At 44.1% G+C, this 10,980-nt stretch overlaps 1 protein-coding gene across 1 annotated transcript in view; it reads left to right on the forward strand.

Moving 5' to 3' along the window:
* The window catches only part of HHIPL1 (HHIP like 1), a 28,720-nt gene extending 21,641 nt beyond the window's left edge, over positions 1-7,079 (forward strand). The window contains exons 6-9 of the mRNA XM_035097096.3: positions 807-952; positions 2,853-2,934; positions 3,088-3,170; positions 5,450-7,079. Coding sequence (XP_034952987.1) covers positions 807-952; positions 2,853-2,934; positions 3,088-3,170; positions 5,450-6,072 — 934 coding nt within the window. The 3' untranslated portion in view covers positions 6,073-7,079. The remainder of the gene's footprint in view (positions 1-806; positions 953-2,852; positions 2,935-3,087; positions 3,171-5,449) is intronic.
* Positions 7,080-10,980: the final 3,901 nt, after the last annotated feature.

Below are 10,980 nucleotides of genomic sequence, written 5' to 3' on the forward strand. Positions count from 1 at the left end.
CAGTTCTATGAAGGTAACAGTAGGACGAGGGCTTAATGTTGCTGTTCCATGTGTAAGCGTGCTTTGCATGCAGTCAGATTTATATTTAACTTAAGTCCAGAGGAATCTGAATATTTTGCCCTGCCATAAACGTTTTCAAAAAATTGTCTTTAGTTAAAATAGTGTTTGACAGATTGATATATTCTCAGTGTTTAATAATTTGCTTCCAATTACAGGTGGCCTTTCTAGCCTTCATAGTTTTCAAGCTCCCATGTGTCCTAGCTTTAATAGACCAGTTATATGCCAATGTTTAACTGAAATTAGCAATATATATTCCATGGGTTTCATGTGGAAGTTCCCATGGTTTATGTGCTCCAAGGAATCCCACCTTTGCCTCTTAAAAAAAAGCATCTAGTCCTCATGATTAAGATGGCAATAGGGTTTAGGTACTGGAAATAAGGAGACAATTTAAAAGGTAAAAAAAAAATCCGTTAAGTTCTTATCCTTGTAGAACAAAGACTGACCTTCAGCTCTAGTTTGACACCCACCCTGTTCAATATGCAAATGATGTTCATCACTCGCGGTCAGAGCTGCAAATTAATCTGGCTCAGGAGTGCACTTCAACTCTGCCAAAAATGCAGACAGCCCTTATGTGCATCTTCAGTTCCCATTTGTTGTTGAAGGCACCCAGTGTTCTGGAGAGAGGGAGGAAACACATTAAATTGTCTTGATTGGAGTAGGCGTGAACAAAGTTCTCTCTCAAATTGTTTTATGCAAGTTAATAAGCGCCCGCTCCCCGGGCACCTCATTTGCTTTTTGTCATACAGGCGCCTCATGTCCTTGAGAGAGAATCGAGCAACTGGGGATTGGCAGTACAATGAAATATGCATGGGAACAGGTCAAACCTGCATGTTTCCTGGACTTATCAATAACTACTATCAGTATATCATCTCTTTTGCCGAAGACGAGGCTGGTAAGCACTAAATTGCTAAACATCATGTGTGGCTAATCATCTCAGCGTCTTTGGACAAACGTAATTCTTTATTCCTCGGGTGCCAGATTCTTTGCTCCGAAGCCTTCTTCCTCAGCCCGCCTTAGGTCCACTGCAACTCTGTGCCGTTGATCCATCAAGCTTTTAGTCGTCCCCCCAATCCCATCGGAAAACTTATTCACTGCTAAGACAGTTTGGCAACACACCATTATGATTTGGGCATGGACCACAGCTGAGTTGCAGAGCACATGCTTTGCCCAGGTTCTCCAGGTAAGGCTTGGAAAGGCTCCTTCTTATACCCCTGGAGAGCTTCTGCCATGTCAAATGTGCAGTGCCAAGTCAAGTGCCTGTGTTTCTCCTCCACCTCTTCATTTGGATGGTGTTTTCTTCTACAGTTGTTTCCCCCCCCCAGGTTTTCCACCCACCCCGGGATGACATATTTTTCCCCATTGGAGCAGTGACAGTGAAGTGGTAGTGGCAGCAGAGGTTTCTCTACCCCACAACAGGGTTGCTTGTATCGCTGGATCTCTCCCTCTCCCTCCCTTTCTGCAGTTGGAGGGGAAGAACTGCTCTGTCCTTTGGCCCCTGGGATGCCCTAAGTCATGAAAGTTCCATTTCTGCTCATCTTAGCTAGCGCCTGTTTCTCTTCTCCATGAATCTAATCTAATCTAATCGTTGTGGGTTTTCTTTTTCTTCTTCTTTTTTTAAAAAACAAGTCTATCAAGTAGCTATCAGCACATCTTGCAATAATGAATTCCATAAATTACTTGTGCATTTCATGAAGAAGCGTGACCCCAAATCAACCCTCAATCAGTTTCATTGGTTAAGGCTAACTCTTGAAAAAGCTTTCAGTTGTTGAAATTGGAAACTAATGATGATAGCCACCGTCAGAGTTTCTATATGACAAATAAAACCGAGGGTGCTCTGTCATATGGATGATTCTTTGGTCCATGGATTTGGAGACTTCAGGGACGAGAGGAAGGACCTTTGAGATAGTGACGCTCCCTTGGGCAATTCTGTTGATTAGATCTGCAGCATGATTCGCTCGAGACGGGTTTATAAGAGAACATTCATTTTACAATCCATAGCACATGCAGGCAAAAGCGTCACCCCCATCAGTGTTGAGCATTGTTGCTAAGCAGCAGCATCCACAATTTTGCAGTTTACGAGTTTTGGCTCCCAGCAATTGTAAACCAAAGTTCCTTGGCGTCTGCAATTGTGACTCTTTGCCAAGATCCCTGAGCTATACTGAGGGCTGGTGGTGGTTCTGGACACTCAAATAGGTGGCACTTGCTGCAAACAGAGATGATGGAGAATAACTAGATGGACCACCTGTTTTTATAAAGGGGGTAGCACTGAAATAGCCAATAAATGCCTGTCCTTTTAAGGAATGAGAGTCTCAAGGTAGAGATTTGGAGCTTAGGAGCTGTAGGAGGTATGCGATGTAATAATAGACATGAAACCACCCGTTTGGTATCAGGTTGGAAGCAAAACTAGGCTATCTGAAAATAAGGTAGTAGTTTCAACATACATGAAGGGGAACTCCCTTGCTATGCAGAAGTAATTGAATTGGTTAAAAAAATCCAGTAAAGTGGAGTGGGGGGGGTGTCCCACACTTCCCTCCCTTGGGAATGAGTTCCACAGATATGAGGCCACCACTGAAAAGGTCTCTAGTTCCCAGATCACGACACAAATCTTCATTTACTTAAACCAAATCTGACAATCTGGAGAATGCATCAGAAATCCCCCTGCGTTGGTTTTGGAGTTTGCTGCTGACAAACTTCATTGCGCTACTTAACTTTGTGATAGTAAACCACTCAGTGGAGCACCCAGGATACCTGTGAAAGATTCATGCCTCCTTCTTTTGGTCTTTTTCATCAAGGAGAACTTTATTTCATGTCCACTGGAGTCCCGAGTGCCACCGCTCCCAATGGTGTAGTTTACAAAATGGTTGACACGTCACGGTAAGACACAGTGCGTTTTTGGCTCAGAAATGTTTATTTATGTAGGTCTGTAGTCTTTATTCTTCTCACAACCATTAACATTTCACTGGGGGATGAGGGGAAGGAGGGCTGTGCTTCATTATAATAATATTTTTTGTTTCCTATTTTTATCAGGAGAGCGCCGCCTGGGAAATGCCGCGTGGAGCCTCTACCAGTGAAAGTGAAAGGCAAGCTCACAAAGTTTGTTCCAAAGGAAAGTGAGTGTCGGAGATATTTTATTTATGAATATTCACATTGGCGATTTCTGAGGGGCAAAGTTCTGGTTCGCACAAGAATTTTTAATGAACACTTCTGGGTTTTTTTGGGGGGGGGGGCTGATGGAGGCTACAAGCCAAGAACCTGGATGCAGAGTTCAGAACATAACATGCAGGGAATTCTATTTCATTTAAACTTGTAACTTCAAGTAGGAAGTGAGCATGGCTACATGCAAGAAACCAGACTTAAAATGGCAAGTTTTATTCTCACAAATAAAATTGGCTGTTTATTGTTGCCTTGGTCCTCTTTGCTGTTGTTTGAATTTTGTTTGCTCATTCTGCATTTGTAGTGCAAACAAAACAATGAATGTCCTTTCAAAACTTCCTAGGGTGAGTTGCCGTAGTTTTCATTTACTGGCAAATCTTCCAAGGTCAAAAGCTCTTTCATTTGCAAAAAGTGATGCCTTTGCACTAAAATGTTTTATATTTATATTCATAATATAATTACAATAAAATCACCACTGAAAATTTACAACCATAATTTAAAGCGTACAGAAAGTTTTACTCTGAAGCTGCATCAAGCTTCTTGTGAAGGCAAAAGGTTATTTATAGAAGAATTGCACAGACACACTCATTTTGTGGATAAAATACTTATCCATGTTATGACCAGTAAAAAGTTCTTCAGTCTACATATTCTGTAGTACGAAGCAGAAGTGGGTCTTTTCTCTTAGAGGAAACACCACTCTAATAGTTGTGAAAGTCATGTAAAAAATATGCGGCTTGAATCAAGCAGATTCCCATAGGCTCTTTGCAACTGTGACATTAACACTGAACACCCTTTGAAGACTATTTCTTTAGATCTTGAAGTTGATGAATGAAAAAAAAAACCAGGGAGAAAACAGCTCAGAGGCTTTTGTAACCTGTGATGGTAAAGGGAAATGGGTCTTCTTCCTGCTGCTTTTCTCATTAAGAACTGAAAAGGAAAAGGTACCCCCCATCCCCCTTATGCAGAATGTGTCATGGGTTGCCCTTAGCAACTCTTCTCCCTTTATTCACATTCCAATTACGGAAGAGAATAGGCTCTGAATGCTGAATATTTTCAGCCACCAGTGGATGAGAGTATCTGGCATATTAGGCAAGCTGGCTCTCCCACAGGCTGTATCGAGCCAATCTGAAGTCGTAATGAAGGGTACAGCCAAAAGAAAAGAAAAGGAACAATCCATTTGAGATGCTTTCTGAAGAGTGGGTAGGTGCAGGTGGTGTACTGAACCGGTTCACGATGAAATCTTGAGAGAGAAATATCCCAGCCCGCAGAAACATGTGCCTGCATTTCTGCTTGCGGTGTTGGCGTAATAATGCCATTGCCACATCTTCCAAGCTAGCCATGTGTGTTTTATTGCGCAAGCGTGGCAGTTCGGTAAAGGGGAGAGGTTGCAGCCTAGCAAATACGGCCCTGTTAGAAGCTGGCTCCATGCTCCATAGAATCATAGAACTGGTTGGGCTCCGGCCACTGTGCCATTGCAGGCCACCCCAGCTCTCCTGCGGTGTTGTTCCATGCCTTTATCCAATAAGAACCCAATTTCTGTGAATGGGTGTAGGGCTTTAAAGGTCAGTACCAACACTTGGAATTGTGCTCGAAAATGTACTGGGAGCCAGTGAAGATCCTTTAGGAGTGGTGTTATAAAGTCCTGGCAGCCCCCCCCCCCCAATACATAAAATACCACGGTACACACAAAACCATGTAAAATTGGGATGAACACTCAATATTCAGGAGATCTGAATCTTCTGGAGGGGTCCTGGGTCCTGAATCTTCCAGGAAGCTGATCCTCTGCATCACTCGCCTGTTGCTAGCAGTGATACAGAGGATCATAGCCAAGTTCTGGCCTGAGAAATAAGGGACTGGACCGGAAGTAGCAGACCGGAAGTAGTGCTGCTGCCATTTTGGAACTGGGCGGAGCATGCTCAGAAGCTACTTTTGATGCTTCTCTGTCCTGTTCCAAAATGGCCACCGCACCAGAAGTCGTTCTGCAGCCATTTTGGAACTGGGCAAAGCAGCATCAAAAGTCGCTTCTGAGCATGCTCCGCCCAGTTCCAAAATGGTCGTCGCGCCAGAATAAACCAGGAAAAAAAAAAGAGTTTTTTTGGCTGGGACCAGCTGGAAAAACGGGGGTTTCCCGGGGAATACGGGAGACTTGGCAGCTATGCAGAGGATGCTTTCTGGACCCAGGGTCTTCAGGGATCTGGTTAAAATGCTGACCCACGTCTCTGTTTTTGCACTTTAGAGCTTATAATTAAAAAGCCAACGCAGCGCCCTAAGCTAAGACCCACGACTAGAGCTCCAACCAGGAGCAGAGCAACTGTAGGACCTCCTCGAGCGACAACTCCAGATTGGCTGGAGCAACTCTTGACCCTCATGAGAAACCAGAACAGAGTGCAGATGACGACGGCAGCACCGAGAACAAGAGCCCCAAAGCCCAGGAAGGGAGGAAGGACCGGTGGAAGAAGAGGCCAGAGGAGGAGAAAGAAACCCACCAGTGCTCCCCTGGAGCCACGGAATGGTGCAGTCCGGATAATGAATGGCAACGCGAAGGGGAAAGATCGGGGGAGGGTTGAGATTTTTATCAATGGAGAATGGGGCACCGTGTGCGACGACTTGTGGACCTCGAAGGCAGCCGCGGTCGTGTGCCGCCAGTTGGGCTTTGCCTTTGTGATCAGGGCAACCAAGAAAGCGGCGTTCGGGGAGGGGCACTCGCTTCCCATTCTCCTTGATGACGTCCAGTGCACAGGGCGTGAGAAGACCCTCCTGGAATGCTCCCACGCAAACATTGGGAGGCACAATTGCTCCCACAAAGAAGACGCGGGAGTCATATGCAGCCACGAAGACGTTTTTGAGACTGAACAGTAGGGAGAGTGGAATCACGGGGTGGTACCAAGTAAATCCACACCATTAATGAGTAATTAACACACCTTGGTTTAGAAATCCTAATGGCTAGGTCCAGACTTAGGGCCCCCTCCGCACTAGATGTTTAAATCATTGTCGTAGCACTTTGAACCATCGTGGCTTCCTGAATAGAATCTTGGGGACTGAGTGCTGTTAGGAGACCTCTGTTCCTTAGCTGCATTTCCCAGAATTCCCTGGGAACAGGGATTGCTTGTTAAAACCACTCTGCAAAATGTAACTCTGTGAGGTGAAAAGGGTTCCCCAATTGCTCTCAGCACCCTTAACACAGATGGCTCTGCCCCCCCTAAAATAAAGCTCAACAATTTTGGCTGCCTCTCCCTAACAGAAATCTGACACCGTATCCCTATCTCTTTCAGACTAGTGTTTATCATGGGATAGGTGTTTCTAAGGCATGCAAGTTTTCCCCCACACAATGTCATTGGCCTCAAAATGCCAGTCCACCTTTCTTCTGCATTTAGTCTGGATTACCCTTTTGGTGAAAAATATGATAAATTGGGAGGGGGGTACTGATGCTAGAAAACTGTGTGCACTACCCGATCCACATGTTTACAGTATTAAGCCCCCATCTGGAAGCAATTCTCTCTGACTTCACCTAACAGAACATCATATTCCCCAGATATCAGTTCTCCATTCACCCTCCGCTTACACATGCATAGAGTAGACTCATTGTAGTCAATGAGATTTAAGTTAGGCATCACCCATTGATTTCAACCGCTTAATCATAAATAAAGTCTGGATCTAGCCAATTATTTGTGTATACCAGATGTACAAAAGCAGTACACTGTCTCTAAACTGACCACATCTGTGGTCAGTGAAAGCTTGACATTTTACAAATGGGAGTAATATATAACTAGCCAGCATTCATTTCCGTTTTTTTTTTAAGGTTTCCATTGTAAATAAGAGAATGATTGTGTTGGAAAGCTGGATTAAAAATAAGATCACGTGGCAAACATCTCATGGTGATTTAATACTATTCTTTGATGTAAGGATTTATATTCTGTGGTCCATGTTTTACAAAGAAATAACTGAAACATTATGGAGAATATCCCACCCAAGCTCAGAAATTCTTAAGTGCTTGAAAGATGTGTGGCTGTTAATGTGGATCCATGAGGCCTAGCTGTTTCCCATGAATTCTTATAACCCAACGTAACTGACGGGAAACATAATGAACAGAACCCACATATTTGCTAGGAAGTAATATGCAAGAAGTCGGGACGCCGGTGGCACTGTGGAGTAAACCATTGAGCCTTGGGCTTGCCTATCGGAAATCCCTGTGATGGAGTGAGCTTCTGTTGTTCGGTCCCAGCTCCTGCCAACCTAGCAGTTCGAAAGCACGTCGAAATGCAAGTAGATAAATAGGTACTGCTCCGGCGGGAAGGTAAACGCCGTTTCTGTGTGTTGCACTGATCATAGCCACACATATGTTATTGGCCCAGTGCTGTTTAGCAAGTTGCTTGGCAGGCTTCCAGCTGTGCTGCTCTCTTTATAACTATATATACCTGACTTCACAAGTAATGCAACACCTTGATTCATAGGTGTGTCTACTGCAGCAGCAGAGTCGTGCCCTCACAGTGCAAGAAACGATCTGGATGTCTTCTCTCCTCCCTTCAGGTTTTGCACCTCCCAATTCCAGCAACCTGTTAGTGAGATAAAAACCTGTTCGAGTCCGTCACATTCTGGTTGTGTAGGAACCCTTATTTTAGAAGTTTGTGCTTTTTAAATTGTGTGATGTAGCAGCAGTGGCACCGTGAGGCCTGGGAGCCCCTTGGCATGGGGGAGCTGGGCTGGGACAGTAATCAAATCTGGGGCAGCCTGACTTTCCCCCTTGTAAACCTGAATCACTACGTCCCAAACACATTCAGTCTTTCACCTGATCATTTTTATTGCGCTGTTAACCAGAAAACTGAAACACCACGAGTTGCAGGGAAGGTGGTAAAGAACCCACGAGACATGACTCGGTCTGAGAAAACCGGCAGGAAATCCAGACTAAGGACTGTCAAGGCCAGAATGTTTTTAATGCATCATGCGGAAGAAGGAAACCAGAACATCAAAACATCAAGTCAAGGCCAGGTTGGCACTGGCCTAAAGCTTCCCATTTCCTGGATAGTAATATGATTAAATGTAATGATGTTTGCGCCATTTTCTGCTGTGTTGAATGTTGGGAGAAGCAAAGGGGAGGGGGGGCTTTATGCAAGGATCAAAATATTTCCCTTTCCTTTCCCAGGGTTGTAGAATTCCCCTCCCAATACGCAGTGTCTGAAAGGATCGTTTCCCCTATGTGGCAAAATGATGGCTCCCCTTCAGCTACGATTCAAGTGGTCACTTCCTTTGCAGTGCACTTCTACACGTTTCTACTCAGAAGCAAGTTTCACTGCATTCAAGAGAACTTTTTCGTCCTCTGTGTATTTGGTATTGCAATCTTAAGACTGGCGCACAAATAATTGAAACAAATCCTTGTACTAATTAGTAACAGAAAGGTTCTTTTCTGAACCTTTTCCCAACTCGACAATATTCTTTTCGAGGTGGGGGCGGACTAGAACATGACTTTCCCTTTCTGAAAGCAGTTCCGAGGCAATATGTGTCTAAACGCCTCCAGATCAGAAGCCCTCCGTAAGGAAGAAGCAGCCTCTGGCTTGAGGGGAGTCATTCATTTGTCCTCAGAACCTGAACACCATTAGTTGGCTTGGAGCAATGGGACAGGGACACATTTGGAAAGACAGCCCTCGTGGGAGGCACAAGCTGGTGAACTCCCAAGGGAAGATGGCTCAGATCCCAGGGAATGGTGGTGGGACAACGATGAGTGATCAGAGGGAGCAGACTGGGAGGAGGTGTGTGTGCAATCTGGTGTGGAGGCAATCATGCCTAGGGGATTTTGTCACCCCCCCTCAGGGATGACACCCGGGGCAAACCACCCCACTGCCCCCCTTCCTATGCCCCTGGAGGGAAGGAAAGGACTTTCAGCCCCAACTGCTACATAGGGGCAAGTTCTATTGGTAAAGAGATGCTGTGCTCAATAGGCCTGGTCTCCTGGCCTGTCTTGTTTCTTTGAATAGCGTTGAGTTCACTGAAGCTGTGCGACTTATTGCTGGCACCCACTCCTTAATGACCTCAATAATGTATTTTAAAGATTGGAGAAATCACTGTCTCCCCCTCTCCTGTGAAATTCTACTAGCCTTTGTCCCACAGATAACCAGGCTCTCAAATGTTACTGGTCAACAACTCCTTGACCGCTGGCCATGGGAACTGGAGTCCAGCAACATTTGGAGAACATCCGGTTGGCTATCCCTGATTTAGTTTTATAAATAATGAGTGTACTCAAGGTTCCTGTATTATTATTATTTTTAGTGAGAAGTTTCGGCTCACCAAATACACATGTGAAAAGTATTAACATCTGCCCAAACCTCATGTTTTATAAACACCTTCCTTCTCACATCTTTTCCTCCAGGGTTCCTTTATAAACATTTTCACTGAAACTACAAGATACTTTCTTGTTGCCTTGAGACCCTAAAAGCAAAAATCCAGACAACCACTAGATGGCAAACCAGTATTACTGTGTTTAATGTCAGCCAGGCAATTCTGGAAACCTGTTGCAAAAATCAATATTAAAGGCTTATGTCACATACATTTAGAGCACATGGCTTCCCCCAAAGAATCCTGGGAATTGTAGTTTGTTAAGGGTGCTGGGAATGATAGTTTTGTGAGGGATAAACTAGTTCCTGGGATTCTTTGGGGGAAGCCATGTGTTTTGAATGTATGGTGTAGTTGTGATCGAACATTAGGCTACCAAAAAAGTTTCATGTTTTGAGTTTTTCATACATTTCACATTTTGAAAGGATATGTTGTTCTTCTGTGAGTGGGAAGTTCTTTGAGCAAAAGTCTTTGGATCCAGCCCAGCAGATTGAGTGCTTTCTCAGTTTATATCAGTATTTTTCTCCATTTCACATAATTTCAACTACTTATTAAATCTCCTTTCAGTTTCCCTTCTTTTAAATCCACCACTTCTTTCAGATCCATTTTTAAAATCTTTATTCTTTTCAGCTCCACTTCCTCAGTCTCACTCTTTCCTCAACTCAAATTCCACTGCTTATTTCTTTTCAACATTTGCACATCAGTTCTTTCAAATCAACTTGCGCAATTTCTGTTTTCACTGCATTTCTGTGGCTGCCGTTCTCTGGCAAGCCTAACTTTGAGTCTCCAGTTCCTTTTTATACCATTTACACAATCACCAAAACCAAATCACACCATCTCTTGCTCTCTGCACTCCTCTTGAAGCATTGAACCCTTTTCAAACCTTTTGAATACATTTTGTTAAAAACCTTGCAAAGTTCTTTAATTATGCTTCCACAGATTCTACATCTTTCGAACCCGGCACTATCTTTCTTAGTCCACTTAAATCAGCTAAGCCCCAAAATCAATGTACACAGCCTCATTTAGACATTTATTATACTAAGAATCATTTATTACACTACATTCATTATACAATTCAATGCAACCCATGATGCTTCTGATCTGAATGAGTGACTTGGTTCAAATATTTGGGGTTCATCCACCCTTCTTATCGTCCTGCTGCTTCCCTCCACCCCTTGGAGAAAACCACCCTTTAAAACTCCATTACAGCAAACAGCAATTCAAATAATAAAATCAGAGTTGGTAGGGACAATGAGGGTCATCTAGTCCAACCCCCTGCACTGTAGGAATATTTTGTCCAACATGGGGCTCAAACCCACAACCCACGAGATTCAGAGTCTCGTGCTCTACTACCTGAGCTATCCCAGCTCAGCTCAGGTCCCTCCCCCCAATTGCCATTTGTTCCAACCTATCACTAAAGAGTGGTTTTTTTCCCCCCTTGGA

This window comes from Zootoca vivipara, chromosome 1 (genome assembly GCF_965207765.1).
Source record: "Zootoca vivipara chromosome 1, rZooViv2.hap1.1, whole genome shotgun sequence".
Taxonomy (NCBI): Eukaryota; Metazoa; Chordata; class Lepidosauria; order Squamata; family Lacertidae; genus Zootoca; species Zootoca vivipara.